This window comes from Diceros bicornis, chromosome 13, assembly GCF_020826845.1.
Source record: "Diceros bicornis minor isolate mBicDic1 chromosome 13, mDicBic1.mat.cur, whole genome shotgun sequence".
Taxonomy (NCBI): domain Eukaryota; kingdom Metazoa; phylum Chordata; class Mammalia; order Perissodactyla; family Rhinocerotidae; genus Diceros; species Diceros bicornis.
Window position 1 is genome coordinate 54,026,456 of NC_080752.1, and position 22,090 is coordinate 54,048,545.

Genomic DNA, 22,090 nt, shown 5'->3' on the forward strand with positions numbered 1-22,090 from the left:
CGGTCTCCGTGTATCTTTTGTAAAAATTTTCAGAGATTGGTGCAAGCTCTAGAATCCTGACTGTTTGACTAAGCCTTCTAGATGTTTTTGCTGACTCTAATGTTTTCTGCCCAGCATCGCCAGGGGACTGTAGAGGCGACTGCTTAGAATTAATACCTGGAGGCTTCAGCTGCCTGCTGAGGAGACAGATGGAGCTCAAGATGGGAGGTGTTCCTTGAGAGCCTAGACGTTAAAAGATCCAGACTCCGGATTTTGGTACTGTATGTCCCCCGGGTTCCTGAGAGTGGAGGACACCTGTACAAGTGTGAAGCTTCCCGTCGGAGTTTCCTAGTCAAAAGTGGACAAGCCCAATCAGGACTCTCTGTCTTGTGGTCTGGGGCCAGAGGGTCCCCCAGAAAGGAGTGCTGAAGTCCTCATGCTGCAGCAGCTCCTGATCACCCTGCCCACGGAGGCCAGCACCTGGGTGAAGTTGCACCATCCAGAGAAGGCCAAGGAGGGCGTGCCCCTGTGGGAAAACGTGACTAAGATGTTGGGAGGAGAAGGTGAGACTAGACTGATGTGTGGGAGAGAGGAAAAGCAGCATCCTCTAGAATGAGAAGGAAGGTAGACACCTGAGCAGAAGCATCTCTTAGGGAGACAATTGAGTAAAAGGTCTCTGGAGTTCTTGATTATGGCTCCTGGCCTGGGGTTTTCCTGAGTAGTAGTGGCCAGTTGACCTAAAACCAGTATTTCAGTGTCATGGCTGTATATGTTATTTCTTTTCATCTTCCCCGTGGTCATGTGGGGCAGGGAGGACTTGCCTGATTTTCCTTGTTTTATGGTGAGGAAATGTGAATCAAATGAGAGACCTGTCCAGGTACTTGGTGGCTAGGTCAAGAGGAAAGCAGCAGGGAAAGTACCAGGTGAACCTGGAGTATCTTGTGTTAGAAAGCAAGGAAGAGCTCAGACTAATGGACTGTATGAGAAGGATGCAACAGCCAGGTTCAGGGGGCTTCCACTGGACAAATTTGAGACAGTTTAAGTGTCCACATTGATTGTAATACCTTGAATAAATAAAATTCCACAAGTTCCTGATGATACTTAAAATAGAGAAAGAAGAGGGGGGAAACTCATTTGCCTACATTGGAGGTAATTAATACACTGATTTCTTACTTTGAAAATAGATTATTATGGGAATGAAGGATGCATTTATCTTGCTTTTTAGATCATTTCCAGTTGTTGAGGGAAAGCTCTTGACAGAAAATACCTGCCAATAATAAATGTAGAAGGAATGATAGAACATTTTACTGTAAATGAAATAATTGAAAGGTTGATGGGGAACAGGATATTCACATGGTGTCAAAGTATCGCCCCGACAAGTTACTTGCTAAATGCCAACGCAAGAACATACTTTTACAATGGTGAGATCTGGTGGTCACTATCTTAACCAAGTGTCCCAGCGATGGCGTAACCTGACATTTTGTGCTTTGTGGCTAGTGTAATATAAAGCACGTGGTATCGCCCATGAAGTATTCCTGCCAAAAATGTTTAACCTGATCCTAAATTAAGCGTAAAGCCTGAACTTCTGGTTTAAAGAAAAGACAGGGGATGGAAAAATAAGGTAAACCCCACCCTGAGGATACAGTTAGATTGCTCTGATCTCTTAAAAAGCCAATGTCATAGGCCGGCCCGGTGGCTCAAGCAGTTAATTGTATGCGCTCCACTTCGGTGGTCTGGGATTCACAGGCCTGGATCCCAGGCGCGCACTGATGCACCTCTTGTCACCCCACACTGTGGCAGCGTCCCATATAAAGTAGAGGAAGATGGGCACAGATGTTAGCTCCGGGCCAGTCTTCCTCAGCAAAAAAAGTGGAGGATCAGCATCGGATGTTAGCTCAGTGCTGATCTTCCTCACTGGGGGAAAAAAAAAAGCCAATGTCATGAGAAAAGGGGAAGTACTATTCTAGAGTAAGAGCCTGGAGGTAAGAACCGCTTTGAAAGTGTGAACCTTGATTGGCTCCTGATTTGGAAAAAATCCAGAATAAAAGACAGTTGGGGAACAGTAGGGAAACATGAATATGGACTGAATATTTAGATACTATAGAAATATTATTAACTTTCTTAGGAGTCATAAATGGTATTGTGGCTATGCAGGAGAAGATCCGTATTTGAAGTATTTAGGGATGAAGTATCATGATGTCTGCAACTTTGAAATGGTTCAGAAAAAAATATAGATAGAGGAAGCATATAGGGCAAATGCTAACTATTGTTGAATGTAGGTGGTGGATATAAGGGTGTTCAATATTCATAATAAAAAGCTGGGAAAGAATACAAGGACAATAATTCATGTGCCTTATTCCTGGTTCATATTTTTACTACCTCAAATTCAGCCAGTATTTCTTGAATTCCAGCAGCCTGACAGGGTGTTATGCTTAACACTTGAGCAGATGGAAGAAAAATGAATCAGATGCAGTTTCTACCTGTATACTCATACTAACATTCAATTGAGGGAGATGATTATACAAATAAATATAATAGGAGGTGGCCTGAGATAGAGACTAGAATCGAGATAAAAACCAAGCTTTTGGGGAGTACAGGGGAGAGGAAGCTTTCTTCTCATTAAGGGTGTCTGAGAAAACTTCGCTTGAACTGGCCCAGAAGGATACGTCAGTTTTTCACTGAGTAGAACTTGTGGGAAAGGACTGACGTGGGTGCTATCCAGGTATGTTCAAAGAATGGTGAATAGGATTATGTGGGTGGGTGTGTCCAGTGGATGAAGGATGGTGTTTAGAGGGAGACGATGCTTGGAGAAGCAGCTTTGGACTGGTTGTGGAGGATCTTGAAGACCGTGATAAAGTGTTTGGATTTTTCTTTCTTGTCAGTGAGGAACCTTGGAGGATTTTTGAGCATAGGAGACGCCTGGTAGATCTGTGCTTTTGGACTAGCATTGACTATTGGCAAATATTAATCTCCAAAACAACGCACCGCAGATGCTCCTCATTAAGGAGCCTTCAGGCTGTTCTTGAGTGGCTCCAAATGTCCCTGTTTGTGAATATATTGAGAGAGGAGCCACATTCAGCAGGTCTGTAGGCAGTTTTTCTATTTGGGGGATTTGGGGAGATGCAAACCTCATGGCTCTTTTCCTTCCTCAGCTCTGATGGCTCAGGATGCTGATGAGACCCATGGAGAAAGTTTCAAGGGTGAAATGACCTCTGGGCCCCCAACAGCAGAATTCCAGGTGGGTTGGAGTTTCCTGTCACTTTCTTGAAATTGTTTCTCAGATTTTAAGAGCCCTGGGCTTTGACTTTCTTTGACTCGACTTCCTGGATTGGATTTTTATAACCTGTTTGAAACCAGCCTGCATCGAATGATTTCACAGATAATTCCCCACTAGTAGTAACCTTCCTCAGGAAGCTTCTTGTTTCTAGCAAACCTCTAGCCCCTTATTCAACAAATTTAAAAATCGTGCTGGCATGTAATGTAGTTCTTTCCCTTAAACCTCACGGATGTCATCTGGGGGGAAGATGAACATTGTAAAACATTTTAAGCAACATTTTAAAATTAACAGGATAAGGTTCTGATATTCTTGGAGATGTATACATTTCATTAATGACCTTTAAGAGGGGATTTTTGGTCATGTCCTGGAGCAGAATGGTAGATGAAAAGAGAAATGAGTAGAGAAACTACTGGCAGATCATGAAAGGCACAAACTAGATAGACTGAGCAGAAAAGGAAGGAAAACTTCCAAGAGCAGTTCAGTAGTGTCTGTGTATCATAAATGAGCTGATCAGCAAACCAGTGGCACTTGCTACTGGCAAAGCTCTACGCTACCAAACTCCAGAAGCATAGGGAAACTGAAAAAAATTGTAGAGTACTCAGAGAAAACCGGTACAGACGGAGATATTATTAGAGAACAGAAGAGTTTTAAAGTGGAGTGATCTTAGCTTCCAGAGTCACATGGTATAGAGTTTAATCCCATGTCTTTAACCTTCCTCGAGTTCAGTTTTCTCATCGGTTAAATGTGGATGCTAACGTCAGCCTCATAGGCCTGAAATGCATTCCAGAATTATTTACAATACATAAAAAGCATTAAAATAGTCTCCATACTTAGGGAATTTGTTATTATCTCAGCCTTCTGGCTTCTCTTTGCATTTGGTAATATTTTAAAAAAATAACTATCAAATGGTTATCTAATTTATGTAGATCATATATAACAGGCTCTAGTACTTCATAACACAGTGTCTGCTTTGGTCAAGGGCTCTTCCTTACTAGGCAGAATTCACATTCCCTCCAGAAACATGCTGTTCTTGCATACTTTCCTTACTAACAGAAATACCCAGCTAAGGGTATTTTACCCATGCTGAAATGTTCTCATTTTAACCAATTCTTTCAGCCCAGCAGAGGTCCTTGTCTTCTCTTGTGGCCTTAGCCCCTTTTAACTCTCCCTTTTCTCAAATATTCCTGATATTTATTGTCTTTAATCTAAATTACTATGTATTCTTCTGTAACCTTCTTTAATATTTCATAAGTATTTTGCCTTCAGTCAAATTGTAAATGGCCAAAGACAATTTACACACTCTCTCCATTGTTTTGTAACCTCCCTGCAGAAAATCAGCCAAACAATTTTCAAGAGAGTATCCAGGAAAACTTGTCTAGAATCTCTTAGCATCTAGACAAGGTCAGAACAGCTTTCCTGAACTCTGGCTGAAAAGGAACATATTTGATATTCTAGGAACTGTTGACCTTCAAGGACGTATCTGTGGACTTCACCCAGGACGAGTGGGGGCAACTGGCCCCTGCTCACCGGAGTCTGTACCGGGAGGTGATGCTGGAGAACTATGGGAACCTGGTCTCAGTGGGTAAGGATGGGTTTCCATTGTAACTAGAACCTGCCTATTGCAAGAAAATCTTATTTCTAAGTTAAGTGCTATGCTTGGGTTTTGAGTTCTGTGTTAGAGGTTTCTAGTTCATTCTGAACAGCAAGTCAGGATTGCTGTGGTCTTTTCTGCCCTCGTTTTTCCACTCTACCCTTCAGAAGGCCTGAATACCAAAGAACTATCTTTAAATTCTTGGCATCGCTCTTTGACCTCAGCATATGCAGTTTTTTCTTCTTCATGAGCAGGATATCAGCTTTCCAAACCTGGTGTGATTTCCCAGTTGGAGAAAGGAGAAGAGCCATGGCTGATTGAGAGAGACATTTCAGGAGGTCCAACTTCAGGTAAGAGCAAGGCAGATGGGGCCTGTGTCATGTTTGCCAGAGAGTTTTGCTCAAAGCCTTCTCCAGACTGTGGGGAAGGCTGAAGCCTTCTGGATGGGACCCACAAGAAACCTGTTTGCCACTTTGTTACCGCTTTCCTGCGCTTGCCTTGTCATTAGTTTCTCTGGAGTCAGAGGAAAAGAGATGCTTTCTCATTAGGGTTAGCCTTCTTCATTTCTCCTGACCTGACTTTCATGATTTTCTTGCTTTTGCCAGTATTCCAAACCTTACCCTAATCATAGTTTCTTTCTCCTGTCCATTCAGATATTCATGGATCTACTCTCATTAAATACAGCACCTTTCACCAGAATCTCGTGTCATTTCATCATGGATTTCACTTTCTCTCATGATTCCGTTTAAAATTTTTTCCTAAATTTTATTCCGTGATCATAGCTTCAATTCTGATTCCCTTTTTAACTTGTGTAATTTAACTTGTTATTTCACATAATTTATGACTCTTTGAGAAATCACCACACCATTCTTGCTTACCAAATCCAATGGCTTTTAACAGTGTTCTTCAGCTTTTAAGAACAGCAATAATGACAGATATTTACCCAGCTGGCCTCTGTGAGTCCTGAGCCTCGTTTAGCCCCATCTCACAAATGAGGAAGAGAAGGCTCATAGGTTAAGAAATTTGTACAGGGTGACTTAGCTACTTGTTGTTGGATCAGCGCTTGAATTCTTATCATTCTGACTCCACGGTTTGTATGCTTATGGCACTATTCTACATGAAGCTTTAGGTCATGTAGACCTCACTGCCTTCTTGGTATCCTTTCCTCCACCAGCTAGTTTAATAATTTTTGTCTCCTCTGTCTCTTCTCTCTATGATTGCTTTTTCAGTGCTTCTCATCAATATCCTGTTTCATGCAGACATATCATTTCTGCCTTCATTAGGATAGGTTAAACTACTATAGCAAATAGACTCAAGAATTTGGCTCAAACAGAAGAGGAATTTCTTGCTCATATACTGGTCTGGGGGAACTGTTTACTTCAATGGACAATTCTTTTCCATGTGGCGAATCTGGGACCGAGATTCCTTCCACATGGTGGCTCCAGCATCCCCTAGGGCCTCCTCATCATCTAAATTTAACCAGCAGTAGAATAAGAGCACGGAGGAGCTCATATGGGAGGTCTTTATGGGCCAGCCTGAAGTGGTTCACATCACTTACACTCTCATTCATTAACAAGGGACTTTTGTTGCTTCACTCAATCAAATTCAAGGAAGATTGGGAAATACAGTGTAGTTGTATGTCCACAAATGGGGAGAATGGATTTCAGTGAACAGGCAACAGTCTCTGCCACAATCCCCGAGGAGCCTTTTACTCTGCTATTCTATTTCTGTGCAAACTCTCACAAATGCATTGTGAGGGTTTCAGCTAGCCCTTTGACACCCATATTCTCCATATTTCCACCTTTGTCTTACAGATCCATATGAACTCTATTCCCACATATCCCTGGTATTTAGGACATCTCTGTATAGAGGTACTGTTGTCACTTCAACCCCACTATGTCCAAAAAGAGAAGCCATCTTCTCTCCCAAACAAACTTCTCGTCCTGACTCCTCGTATTCTTTCAGTCTCTAAGGCTAGAAATCATGGTATCAGCAAGACTGTATCATATTTTCTACTCTCAGTTTTCCCTCATTCCCCAAGTTTTGTTCTTTGATATTACCTTCTAGATTCACTTCTACTCTTCATCTCTGTTGATGCAATGCAGAGCCAAGTTCCCATCATCTCATGTCTGTTGTTATAATTTCTAGTTGCATTTGTTGATGTCTTGTTTTCTTTTTCTGAACCATTTTGAATGTTCCTACTAGATTTGACCACTTGAAATATAACATTTATCTTGTTCTTACTTTAAAAAAAAGTGACTCCCTATTCCCTGTAATAAGTAATATAAACATCTCTATTTGCTTTTTAAGTTCGCTCCAAAGTTTATCCAGCTATTACCAAGCACTTTGTATGTGCTATTACTAACGTGAGGTTAGGAATCCTGGGCAATAAGATTTTGCTGTGAATAGGAAATATTGGTGCTTTAGGATGGCAGGGTCTGGAATGGATGGATAAGAATAGAAAGAGTAAAAATAGGGAAATGCCTTCATCCAAAAATATTGCACCATGTATACTATGGATAGGATATATATTCTCTATCATTTAAGATTTTACAGAGTAGTTAATATTTTGTCACAAATTAAGAAACCATTGATTAATATACAGGCAGAAATTGTGAAGATTGATAAAAATCCAGTGAGTTTGCAGGAAAAGGTACCCACATTCACTGAGAGCACACATACTCACAATCCAATAATTCTTCTTTAGTAGATCTTATGAAATACTGACAGGAGTGTACAGAAATGTATGTATAATGACAAAGTGAAAATTTGGAGACAAACTAAATATTTTTCAGTAGGGGAAAGTCAAATTATGATATGTCCATAAAGTGGAATGCAATGCAGTTGTTAAAAAGAATGAGGTAAATCTAAATGTACAGACATGGAAGGGGGCCCATAAGATATAGTTGAGTTAAAAAACCAAACAAAACAGATACAGAACTGTACGTATATTGTGATCCCTTTTTTACTGCATATGAATATTTGTGACCATATATACATAAATGCACACATTCACATATACATATTGTTGGGTAGTGTCTGAACGGAGGTATCGCAAAATCCTAAGAGACTGGAGGAAATGAGGAGGAGATTGAGAGAGGCTATCCCTTTTTAGTGAATGCATCCCTATTATTATTTAATGTTTTGTTTTGTTTTTTTTTTCTGCTAAGGAAGATTTGCCCTGAGCTAGCATCTGTGCCAGTCTTCCTCTACTTTGTATATGGGTTGCTGCCACAGCATGGCTGGATGAGTGGTGTAGGTCCATGCCTTGGGATCCAAATCCTCGAGCCTGGGCTGCTGAAGCAGAATGCACCGAACTTAACCACTATACCACAGGGCTGGCCCCTAATGTTTTATTTAATGTTTAAAAAATATGAGATAAATACTTAAAAACTTTTTTTAATAAAGAAAATTTTGTCATAGAAATACAGACTTGAGATGATATGGTGTTAGAATCCTGTCTTCTTTAATCTTGACTCTTGATATTTGCCCTTACAATGATGCTCTCTTCTTAGTTCGTTTCCTCTTGCGATTCACATAAATGAATTCCTCCCAATTGCTTAACATCACCTCCCATACTTCTGACAGCTTCTTTCCTTTGACCACTTCTCCACTTCCTTTCATATTAGCTGTCTAGGTGGCAGGATCACATTTGAAGACAGTTCAAGCTTCCTGTACTAGTATGTGTTATTTTTTTTTCCTTCCTGTTCTCACTATGGCCATTTATTTTTTAAAGTGCAGTGGATATGGTCATTTGTATTTTTGGATTTCTTTCAGACTTGGGGAGTAAAACAGAGACCAAAGAGTCAGCCTTAAAGAATGACATTTCATGGGAAGAATTACACTATGGCCTGGTGATGGAAAGGTCCACAAGAGGAAGCATGTTGTATTCTGCATTGGGAAGAGTCTCCAAATGTGATAAGTTAGAAAGTCACCAGGAAAATGAAGGAATGGGTGAGGGGCAAATCTCCTTGATCCACAAGAAAACACTCACTCAGGAGAGAGACCAAGAATCTAACAGATTTGAGAAAAGTATTAATGTGAGCTCAAAAGTTATTCCAGGACCAGTAGGTCCTCCAAGAAAAAGAGACCATGAATATGACATATCTGGAAAGAGAAGTAGATACAATTTAGATTTGATTAATCATTCAAGGAGTTGTGCAAGAATGAAAACCTTTGAATGTAATATATGTGAAAAAATCTTCAAACAGCTCATTCACCTTACAGAACACATGAGAATTCATACTGGAGAGAAACCTTTCAGATGTAAAGAATGTGGAAAAACCTTTAGCCAAAGTTCATCCCTTATTCCACATCAGAGAATCCATACTGGTGAGAAACCCTATGAATGTAAGGAATGTGGGAAAACCTTCAGACATCCATCATCTCTTACTCAACATGTTAGAATTCATACTGGGGAGAAGCCCTATGAATGTGGTGTATGCGAGAAAGCATTCAGCCAGAGCATTGGGCTGATCCAGCATTTGAGAACTCATGTTAGAGAGAAACCTTTCACATGCAAAGACTGTGGAAAAGCATTTTTCCAGATTAGACACCTTAGGCAGCATGAGATTATTCATACTGGTGTGAAACCCTATATTTGTAATGTATGCAGTAAAACCTTCAGCCATAGCACATACCTAACTCAACACCAGAGAACTCATACTGGGGAAAGACCATATAAATGTAAGGAATGTGGGAAAGCCTTTAGCCAGAGAATACATCTTTCTATCCATCAGAGAGTCCACACTGGAGTGAAACCTTATGAATGCAATCACTGCGGGAAAGCCTTTAGGCATGATTCATCCTTTGCTAAACATCAGAGAATTCATACTGGAGAAAAACCTTATGACTGTAATGAATGTGGAAAAGCCTTCAGCTGCAGTTCATCACTTATTAGACATTGCAAAACACATTTAAGAAATACTTTCAGCAATGATATGTGAAATATGTTTAACATCAAAGAATCCTCATATTGGAGCAACAGCCTCTAAATTAGTGGTTTTCTGACTTTTGGATTTCAAGAACCAATAACTTTTTTTTAATGGTTTGACCCAATGTTATGACTATTAGTTTTCTCATATTAAAAAACCCACCTATTGTCAGTATTGTTTAAGAAAAAAAAGAGCATTTTAATATTTAAAAATGTAGGAAGGATATAGTCATAAAGAACAGCCTTTTACATTGAATTAAATCAGCTTTATAAAAATTTCTCAAATTTATCTTTGTTTTTCTCATTTCACTATGGGCCAGTGAAAATTTCATCAAGGCAGGTCAGTGATCTGTGGAATGGCTTTTGAGAATCACTGTGTTAAATATTTCTTTAATGAATCAGAATAAAATATAGTATAACATTTTACTATAGCCCTTTATATGGTCAGAAGAGATATAAATAAAAATGTTGGCTCATTTCTAGAAGAAATAATGTTGAAGGAAGCTTTCTAGAATTGATAGATAACCTACTATACATGAGATACTTATGTATATTTTATGGTTTTGTATAGAGAAGAATTAGCAAACTTTTTCTGTAAAGGGCCAGATAGTAAATATGTTAGGTGTTGTGGGCATATGGTCTCTGTCAGAACTACTTAACTCAACCACTTTAGTGCAAAAGCATCCAGAGACAATATATAACCCGGGGTATGTGGACCTCGGCACTGCTGATATTTTGGGTTGGATTCTTTGTTCTGGGCAGCTGTGGTATGTTCAGCAGTATCTCTGGCCACAAGATGCCAGTACTAGATGCCGGTAGTCCCCGCATCCATTGTGACAACCAAAAATGTCTCCAGACATTGCTAGGTGTCCCTTGGGGTTCAAGATTGTCCCTCCTTGAGAACCACTGACATAAATGAATGAGTGTAGCTGTGTTCCAATAAATTTTATTTAAAAAACAAGTGTCGGGTTGCACTTAGCCCAAGGGCTATAGTTTGCCACTCCTGCTATAGAGAATGTAAATGATTAATAATGGCAAGAGACTCTTATTTAATGTCAAATTAGTATGTTTGTGTATATCTATGCCATAAGTCTTATCTCCTTATCAATTCCTTCGGTATTTTGTTGCAAGAATTTTTAAAAAATCACGTGTAATGCTATTGTAGAAGACTAGGAATTGTTTACGGAGATACTTATGCATACTTCAGTCCACAATGATGCTTTTTTTGTTCATCCATAAGTACTTCAAGTTGCGTCTTTAAAAGATAAGCACTCTTGAAACATAACCACAATGCCATTATTACACCTAAAAATAATAGGCCATAATTCCTTAATATATAGTGATGCCTTTTTGAAGATAGATATATTGAGATTGGTGGCCGGCATTTTATTTTATTTTATTTATTTTTATTTTTTTTTGTGAGGAAGATCAGCTCTGTGCTAACATCTGCCAATCCTCCTTTTTTTTTTGCTGAGGAAGACTGGCCCTGGCCTAACATCCATGCCCATCTTCCTCCACTTTATATGGGACGCTGCCACAGCATGGCTTGGCAAGCGGTGTGACGATGTGCACCCGGGATCCTAACCAGTGAACCCTGGGCCACTGCAGCGGAGCGCGCACACTTAACCGCTTGCACCACCGGGCCGGCCCCCTGGCTGGCATTTTAATTGTTTTTAACTTTCCCTTTGACAAGCATACGGCATTATATTCGAAAATGTGCTTTCTGTTAATTGGGAGGGTCTTTGGGATAGTTCCCAGAGCAATACATCTAGGGGCCCACCAAAGCGGACCAGAGAGAAAGTGACTACAGGGGCCATATTGAGGCACGGAAGTGTGAGAGAGGAGGTGGAGGAATTGACTCATAGTACTTCACTACGCTTAATAGATACTGCATCCTTCCAAACATAATTGGAGGTAGGTCAGGTTCAACTTCTTACTCTTATGTGGCAGAATAATTGAATTGACTGAGCATTTTAAGTGTGAACTATCAAAAGTAAAGCTGTAAATCCGGAATTTGTAATATATACCATTATCCCTAGATTTTTTCCTGTTACTACATTTACTTTTTTTTTTTTTTTTTTCCTACTGGCCTCTAACTCTTTCGTCCTTGTATGACTTTGATGGGTCAAAGGACAGAGGGGATACACTGTTCCTTCTATATGTTCTACCATGTTTCTGTGGTCTTAGATTTCCCAAGAATTTGGGTTTCTCTGATTGCTTCTTTCAGTGAAAGGCATGACTCTCACTTTTCTCCGTCTACACTCCCTGCCTCAGTGACCTCATTTAGTCTTATGGCCTAAAATACCATCTCTATTTAACTGCCAAATTCATGTCTCCAGGCCAGACCTCCCTCCTGAACTCCAGCTTTGTTCCTGCCATTGGCCTTTGCACTGGCTGTTCCTTCAGATATCCTAAACCCTTACCTTCTTTTTTTTTTTTTTTTTAATTTTTTTTTTTTTGTTTATTTTTCCCCTAAAGCCCCAGGTGATAGTTTTATGTCATAGTTGCACATTCTTCTAGTTGCTGTATGTGGGACGCGGCCTCAGCATGGCCAGAGAAGCAGTGCGTCTGTGCGCGCCCGGGATCCGAACCCGGGCAGCCTGCATCGGAGCGCATGCACTTAACCGCTAAGCCACGGGGCCGGCCCTAAACCCTTACCTTCTAATCTTTGCTCAGATGTTGCCTTTTCACGGAAGCCTGTCCTGACCATCCTACTTAATACTGCATCCTGTCCCTTACCCCTCTCCCCCAGCATTCCCAAACCCCCTTAACTTGATCTACTGTTTCTTTTTCCATCACATATCACCTAACGTACTAGATACTTAATATGTATTTCGCTTATTGTTTACTGTTGTTTCCCCCTGCTAGTATGTAAGCTCCGTGAGGGCAGGGATCTACTCCGTTCACTGATGTATCACAAGTGCCTAGAAAAGTGCCTGGCACACAGTAGAGACTCAATAAATATTGAATTGTTTTGATTTGAACTGAATTGAAATATGTACCCATGATGACAATAGAGAAAGGTGATCCCTATACTTTCCTACCTAGATTTTATAGGTGAGGAAATCGGTTTGTTTCCTTTTTTATTTTTGTCTTTGCAAATGGATCAGAATTTCTAGGCCTCTAAGAACTGTGAGTCATAAATGACAGACTTTTAAGATAGAAGAGTATTTTTAAATTAATTTGCTAAAAATGCAGTTAAGTATGGCTGATTAACCACATGAATTTATCTTTGTTTTGTAAATGTGAGTTTATAAAAAACTAGGGGAAGATAAAAGACAATACAGCAGCTGGGAGAGAATGCAGCAGCAGACAGATGTCAACACCTTTTTGGTAGTGAGAAAACAGAAGAAATGTTACTGATTCAACAGAGCCTACTGAAAAGTATACAGGCCAGAGGAGGTCCCCGGGAAGACTGAGGCCTTGGAGACACTGGGCATCATGGAAGACAAGGGGCTGGAAATGGGGATTGGTTGAAATTCTGTGGTTAGATCCTGAGGTCCCCTCATCTGCCTCATACAGTGGGCTGCTACACATACATTCCCCACCTCATACATTTCTCCATTCCATTACCACCTTCCCTCATCCCAAAGAAGACTAGAAGTTTGTTCTCTGGAGAAGGAGTGGAGTTGATCTGGAATTGGGGACACCAGACACAGTAGAGACAGGGGGTGAGAAGCAGGGCTAAAATGGAGACTAATGTAAGGCTGCATACTGAACTGTGGGACCCCCAGCCCCTTTTGCCATGGAAAGCCAGGCTCCCCTCATTCAACAGTCCCCACTTTCACCCCAGCAGGAGGTTGGAGGAGTCTTCTCTGGAGACACTGGATGCCCCTCCCGCCAAAAAAGCACTGACATTTGTGGATACCTCAGTGGAAAATCAAGGTCAATGATCCAAATGCCCTGCACATGTAGGCCGAGCTCCCATCTCCAGAAAGAGAAGGGAAACTGAAGAGTAGGAAATACATAGATACACATGACAATTTTTCAGAATTGAAGGACATGAATCTTCAGATTAAAAGAATCCATGTGTTCAGCACAGTAAATACCAATAACTACCATTCATCACATACTTGCAATGTATGAGGTACTGTTCTAAGTACTTTATACATATTAACTCATTTAATTCTCAGAAAAATCATCTGAAGTGGGTAATACTATTATTCCCATTTTACAGATGAGGAAATAGAGACACAGAGAGGCTAAGTAAGTAAGGGCACCCAGATAGTAAATGGCAGAGCTGGGATTTGAACCCAGGCAATCTGCTTCCAGAAAGAACACATACCAAGGAACATCATTATGAAATATCACAACCCCAGAGGAAAGGAGAATGTCCTAAAGGATTCTGGGGCAAGATAATAGGTCATTCACCTATATGGGAATCAGAAAAGCTTTAGACTTCTCACAGCAATAATCAAGCAGTGTCTTCTAATATTTTAGAAAAATGACCTTCAGCCTAGAGTTCTTTGCCCAGCCAACTACCAAACGTGAGGTAGTTGGTAGTTGCCCACTCAACTACCAAGAGTGAGGGCAAAATAAAGACATTTTCAGATATGCCAAGTGTCAAAATTTACCCCCATATACCCCTTCTTAGAAAGCTACAGGAGGAATGTGATTCACCAGAAGAAGGAAGTAAACCAAAAAGAGGCAAAGGATCCAGGGAACAGTGGTCTCCAAACACAGGAGGACAGAAGAGAAACTCACTTTTTACATTTGTAAAGTGGGATAATTAATATGGAGTGTCTGGGATCCATATAGAAAAATTTCCCTCAGATACACAATCATCCAAATTTTCTTCCATCCAAATTTTCTTCCAGTTTTGTTTGTGTATGTATTACATTTTTACATTTTTTATATTTAGCTCATCACTCCACATAGAATTTATTTTTGTAACTTTTGTGAATCTTACCATCACTGACAAGGTTATTTCCTATATTTCGAGTTTGTTGTTTTTACATCTGATGCAATTGAGGATCTAAACATTTCTGCTTTCCAAATTTCTAGTCAGTTATCCAAATGCCCCTCATTATATGTTATCCTTTCTCAACTGATTGTATGTTTCAGACACACTGTGTACATTTACATAGATGACCTTATTTGGAACTACATCATCCCTGTGAAGTGGTACTATTATTTACCCCCATTTTATAAATGAAGACACTGAGGATCTGAGAGGATAAATGATATGCCAAAGGTTGCACAGCTAAGCTGGATAGGAACTGTGTCTCAGCTACTGGGTTAAACTGCTGAGATGGGAGGCTGGGCCATGCGTGACAGTCATGTGTCTTTATATTTGCCAGTGAGACATGGTTTTTATGACAGAAATATATGTAGTAGATTTCAAAACACAGGTAAATTTCCTCTATTTACCTCTATTTTTCTAAAAATTTCTTCCCCAAATTTGTATGTTGAAGCCTTAACCTCCAATGTGATGGTATTTGGAGATGGGGCCTATGGGAAGTAATTGGAGTTAGATGAGTCATGAGAGTGGGGACCTTATGATGGAATTAGTGCCCTTATAGAGACACTAGAGAGTTCTCTCTCTCTCTCTCTGTCTCTCCTTTGAGCACAAAGAAGAGGTGGTGTGCACACACAGTGAGATGGTGGCTGCCTATAAGCCAAAAGAAGAGGCTTCAGAATGAAACCTACCTTGCTGGCACCTTGACCTTGCACTTCCTACCCTCAGGAGCCGTGGGAAAAAAATTTCTGTTGTTTAAGCCACTTAGTCTATGGTATTTTGTTATGGCAGCCTGAGCAGACTAATACAATATCACACCTACTTAAATTTCTGGGTAAACTTTAGTATCCTACACTACTTCTCCCAACTCCATTAGATTTGTATCCTCTCCCCACTCCTCTCTCTCTCTCTCACTTTAATTTTCTAAAAATATTAAAAATGCAATACTTATTCATAGGTGATATGGGGGGGCGTGACACCAACCTGGACGATATAGTACACAATACTATAGAGCTAAAGTAATGTCTCTGTATTCTTTATTACAGGGACAACATAGAGGATTATTTTTGTTCTTTTGAATCCTCTTGTCTGTGTGTACTTTTACATAATTGGGATCATGTTTTAGTTGCTTTTGGAATTGGAATTGTTTTTCACGGAATATTAGATTGTGCTCAGATCCTAAGCCTTCATCGCAAAATGGTAAAGAGCTTGCACTCAGGAATCGTAAATATCTATATTCAAATTCCACCTCAACAACCCCCCCTAGCTTTGTAATATTAGTCAAATTACTTAATTTTTCTTAATCTTATTTTTCCATCTGTAAAGAGGCATTCTTAATAGGCACTACACAACAGGTTTGTTATGCTAGGTACACATAACCACTCAAAAATGGAAACCATCAATATTGCATTTTATGTTCTTTTTACTTGTTATAAAAAAGTAAATGCTTATTTATGAAGACACAGAGACGTATAAAGAAAACAAACATGACAGAATCCAAGTATTACCAGTGTTACCAATGTTACCAAAATTTTAATTTGATGTAAAAAGACAAATACTGTATGATTCCACTTACACGAGGTACCAAAGTAGACAAATTCATAGAAACAGAAAGTAGAATGATTGTTGCCGGGGGCTAGGGGGAGGGAGGAAAAGGGAGTTGTTGTTTAATGGGTATAGAGTTTAAGATTTGCGAGATGAAAAAGTTCCGGAGATCTGTTTCACAACACTGTGAATATACTTAACACTACTGAACTGTGCACTTAGAAGTGGTTAAGATAGTAAATTTTATGTTATGTGTTTTTTACGACACACGCAAAGTTTTTAGATGTATTTCTTTCCAGCAGACACACTCTAGTGCCCAGTTTGAAAAATTCTTTAAACCCATGAGTACCAATGCCATATCACTTTTTTTTTTTAAGATTTTTATTTATTTATTTATTTTCCCCCAAAGCCCCAGTACATAGTTGTGTGTCATAGCTGCACATCCTTCTAGTTGCTGTATGTGGGATGCGGCCTCAGCATGGCCAGAGAAGCAGTGCGTCGGTGCACGCCCGGGATCCAAACCCGGGCTGCTAGCAGTGGAGAGGGCGCACTTAACCGCTAAGCCACGGGGCCGGCCCCCATATCACTTCTTTACCGACCTTTACTTGTCATGTCCTCTCTTCTCTCCCTACCCAGCTTTTAGTCATGCCCTGGCAAATACCCTCAACTCCATATATAATATGTTGCTAACACCCTGTCTTAGTCATTTCTGGTTGCTAGAACAAAATATCATAGACTGAGTGACTTATAAACAGCAGAAATTTATTGCTCACAGTTTCGGAGGCTGTAAGTCGAAGATCAGGGACCAGCATGGTCGGGTTCTGATGAAGACCCTCTTCTGGGTTGCAGACTGCCAACTTCTTGCTGTGTCCTCACATAGTGGAAGGGGCTAGGGAGTCCTGTGGGATCTCTTTTATAAGAGCACTAATCCCATGGATTCCACCCTCATGACCTAAGCACCTCCCAAAGGCCCTTCTTCCTAAAAACTATCACACTGGGCATTAGGATTTCAATATATGAATTTTGGGGGGACACAAACATTCAGACCATAGCACACTCCAATTTATATTTCCAACTCCAAACTCTCTGCACTTCATACTCTTAATTCCAAGTGCATACTTGACTCTTGGATGTGTATTAGGTATATCAAATTTAACAAGTCCATTTCTGAACCTTCTCTACCTCCAGTATTTCCTGTCTTAGTAAAGGAGAACATCCAATTGCTCAGTCAGAATCATCCTTGACTCCTCTTTCTCTAATACTACATGCAATCCATCAAAAATTCTGTGGGCTCTATCTTCAAAATATGTCTTTTCTCATGACCTCCACTGCTGCTACCTGATCCAGGTGACTATTTTCCCGCACTTGGATTATTGCACACTTGCATCCCCCACAGTTCATTCTCCAGATAGCACCCAAATGCTTCTGTTAAAACGTAAGTCAGAGCATCTTGCTTCTCAATTCAACACCGTCAAGCATTTCCCATTTCTCTCAGAATAGAGCCAAAGTTCTTACTATTGTTTGCCTCAAGCAATACAACATTCCTTGCTGGCTCATGCATATGCCCACATATGCTCCCACCTCAGGGCCTTTTCCTTCTGCTAAGATGCTCTTTCTCCAGATATCAACATGGTTCACCTCCTGACTTCTTTCAAGTCTCTATTCAAATAGCATCTCATCAGAGGGACATTCCTTGATTACCCTCTATAAAACAACTCCCCACTTCTTATAGCTATTCTCTTCGGAGTTGATTATATTTTATCATTCCTTTACCCCTCTTTACTAATTTGAAGTTAGATACTCTACTTCTGTTCTTTTTGTGGGTGCCCTGAAAGTTATAACAGAAAAGTGCATACATATAGATAAATAATTTGATGAATCTTCAAAATTAAACACATCTGTGTAACCAGATTAAGAACAGAAATTATAGCATTCCAGAAGCCCTCCTGTGCTCCCTTCCAGTCACTATCTTCCAAAGAGTAACTTCCAACACTATAGATTAATTTCACCTGTTTTTGTACTTTATATAAATGGAATCATATGGTGTGTATTTCTTTTGCGTCTGGCTTCTTTTACTCAACACTATGTGAGATTCATCGATATCATTGTCCGTAGTTATAGGCTGTTTCTTTTTGCTTTGTTTTGTTTATTTTCATTGCTGTGTGTACTCCATTGTGTGATATAGCAATAATTACCCATTCCACTGTTGATGGGCATTTGGGTAGTTTCCAGTTTGGGGCTAATATAAAGAGTGTGCTATAAACATTTTATTATATGTCTTTTGGTGAACATATATATGCATTTCTGTTGGGTATATACCTGGGGATGGGTTTGCTGGGTCATAATGTTCAACTTTAGCAGATAACTGCTGAATAATAGTTGCACCAATTTATACCTTCACCAGAAGTGACTGAAATGCCTGATCCTTAATTTTAATCTGGGTTATCATTTTTCCCTTTATGTTTAGCACATTTTATTCAATGTAATAAATCTATGCCTATTTCAAAGTCATAAAAACATTCTTCTACTTTCTTCTTAAAAGTTTTATTGTTTTACTTATTACATTTAGATCTGCAAGCCATCTGATTGATTTTTGTGTAGGTTGTAAAGTAGGGATCAAAATGAATATCCGATTGATCCAGCACCAATTTATTTAAAACACCTTCTTTTCCCCACCCTTGTCATAAATCAGGTGATGGTCTATGTGGGTGTCTGGATCTGAACTCTTTATTCTGTTCCATTGTTCAGTTTATCTATTCTTGCATCAATACCTACCTCTTTGTCTTAATTACTATAACTTCATAACAGGTCTTCATATTCAGTAATATGTCTTCCAGCTAACAATATATATCATTTTTTACTTATCAAAGTTTAATATTAATGAAGACCTCTATTCTCCTCTGATAGTCCTTAGAGCACATTAATAACAATTTAACTTGGAATACTTTTAGCTCCATTCATCCGCCTCCTGACCTTATATGCTATTGTTCTTGGGTATTTTAATTCTATTTTTTTAAACCTCACAAATTATTAAGATTTTTAGTCTGTATCATTAATGCTCATCTAGATTTAGTCACATTTTTCTGCTTTCTTTGTACTTCTTTCCTTTTTTGCATCTTTGTAACTTTCATCTGGAATCATTTTCTTTCTGCCTGAAGTTCAACCTTGAGAATTACTTTTAAGGTAGTCTGTTGACAAACTCTCTTAGCTTTTGTTTGTTTGAAAATGTCTTTATTTTGCCTTTATTCTTGAAGGATTTTTTTTTTTTTACTTTGCATTGAATTATGGGTTGTCAACTATTTCCTCACAACACATTGAAGATTTCATTGCACTGTCTTCTGACTTCCAGTATTGCTGATGATAAATTAGCTGTCATAATGCCACTTGTGTTAGTTATCAAATTTTCCCACTGTTATTAGTTAGTGATTGCTGCATAACAAATAACTCCAAAACTTAATGGCCTAAAAAAGAAACATTTTTTAATCTTACATTTTTCATGAGTCAATAATTCAGAAGCTGCTTAGATGGGAGGTTCTGGCTCAAGATGCAGTCAATATGAGGTTGCAGTCAAGATGGCCAAGGTTGGAGTCATCTGAAGGCCTGACTGGGGCTAGATGATATGCTTCCAAGATGGCTCACTCACATGGCTGGCAAATTGATGCTAGTTATTCAGCTGGCTTTCCTCAGAGCAAGAAATTAAAGAGTATTCAAGGCAGGAGTGGCAATGTCTTTTATGACTTAGCTTCTGAAATCACATACTATCAATTCCACCACATTCTATTCTTCAGAAGTGAGTCTGCCTCACATTTAAGAGGAGAGAAATTAGTCTCCACCTATTGGAGGAAGGCGTGGGCATATTTTAAAGCCACCACAACAACTTTTAAGATTTTCTTTCTGTCTTTAGTTTTTTGAAGTTTCACTGCGATTTGTCTGGGTGTGGATTTCTTCTTATTTATCCCATTAGAGAGTTATTTGGCTTCTTAAATCTATGGTCTGGTTGCTTTCATAGGTACTGAAAAATATTCAGCCATTATCTCTTCAAATACTGTCACTGCCCTAGCTTCTCTCTTAAACTTATGCCAGATCTTCTCACTGTATCGGCTATGTCTCTTATCCTCTCTTCATTATATTCCATCCTTTTGTTTCTTAATGCTTCATTCTAGGTAATCTTTTCTGACCTACTTTCCATTTCATTTATTTTTTATTCAACTATGTCTAATCTGCTGTTATATGCATCCACTGAATTCTTAATTTTGTTACTGTATTTCTCAGTCATATAATTTCTATTTAGTTCTTTTTTATATCTGTTCTATCACTCTTTATAGTTCCCAGGCACCTGCCAAAACTATCTGAGTTATCTTTTATTTCTTTGAACAAAAAAAACATAAATTGTTTTACAGTTTGCATCTGATAATTCCTAAAAGCACTTACCATCACAGGTCTATTTCTGTTGTTTGTTTTTGCTGAAATACTCACTAAAAGAGTCTGGTTTCCATGTGTACCTGGTTATCTTTAATTCTGTACTTAATATTTCTTTTTTTTTTTTTGTGAGGAGATCAGCCAGGTGCTAACATCTGCCAATCCTACTCTTTTTTTGCTGAGGAAGGCTGGCCCTGGGCTAACATCTGTACCCATCTTCCTCCACTTTATATGGGACGCCACCACAGCATGGCTTGCCAAGCAGTGCATTGGTCCGCGCCTGGAATCCAAACTGGCGAACCCCGGGCTGCCATAGCAGAGCGCGCGCACTTAACCGCTTGTGCCACCGGGCTGGCCCCTGTACTTAATACTTCTATGAAAACTTATGGGTAGGAACAACTTAAGGCCTACATTATAATGCTTTTCTCCAGAGAGGATTTGTATTTGCTTTTGCCAGGCATCTGGTGGCATCACAGTCAGAGGACACCTTAAACTAAGATCAAGACTTGAGACAGGCAACTTGATCCCAGCCTGTAAATTCCTCTGAAGCTGTTCCACTTCCAATTCATCCTCATCCTGAGGTTGTAGCCCTTTGGAGTCCCAATTGCTGTACAGAGGGTCTTCTATTTCACTCCCCACACATTGTGATTTATTTATTTTTTCTTTTTGAAGTGCAAAAGGAAGATTATCATTTTCCAGCTAGGTAAATGCCCTCAGGGCAAAAGTTCCTTCCAAGTTGGATTACCATCTTGGATCCTGGCTTTCTAGTGTTTGGTCTGCTAATTCCCTACTATCCTGCCATCTCTTAGACACCTTGTTATGGCTGAATTGTGTCCAGTCCCTTCACCCCCAAATTCATATGTCAAAACCCTAACCCCTTGTACCTCAGGATGTGATTGTATTTAATCACATATTTAACCGATTAAACTTGTTAACCTTAAACAAATATGCAGCCAGTTATTTCTCCAGCAAAAATGGGTTTGTTTGGGATCAACAAAGAATTGCAACTCAAGATCTGCAAAGTATGGGGAGCCACTGCAAGTTCTGAGAAGCAAGACGAGGAGAAACTTCTATAAAGGGGAAGAGGAAGTTGGGAGGGCTATTGTAAAGGAAGAGTCCATTGGAGGAGACTGGAATTTGGAAGTGTAGCAGCTTTTCACTGGCTGAGTGTGACAGTCTCTCATTGGCTGAGCTCTTGCCAGACGAGAAAAGGGCATCTTCTTCTTTCTGTTGGGCTCTGGGGTGTAGCAGGGCATGAGAGCTCCCTCTTCTGGCCTCCTGACTCCATTTTAAATGAGATTTCTGTTTATTAATTTTCACAAACAAGTCACTTTAAAGAGGTGATTAAGTTAAAAATGAGGCATTAGGGTATGCTCTAATCCAATCTGA

At 39.6% G+C, this 22,090-nt stretch overlaps 1 protein-coding gene across 1 annotated transcript; it reads left to right on the forward strand.

The window, feature by feature from the left end:
- The first annotated feature begins 68 nt into the window (after positions 1-68).
- Positions 69-10,040, forward strand: ZFP69B (ZFP69 zinc finger protein B). The gene is made up of 5 exons (XM_058553796.1): positions 69-542; positions 3,132-3,217; positions 4,712-4,838; positions 5,102-5,197; positions 8,625-10,040. Exons 1-5 carry the CDS (start codon positions 416-418, stop codon positions 9,791-9,793), a joined length of 1,605 nt encoding a protein of 534 aa, XP_058409779.1. The 5' UTR covers positions 69-415; the 3' UTR covers positions 9,794-10,040.
- The last annotated feature ends 12,050 nt before the right edge of the window (positions 10,041-22,090 follow it).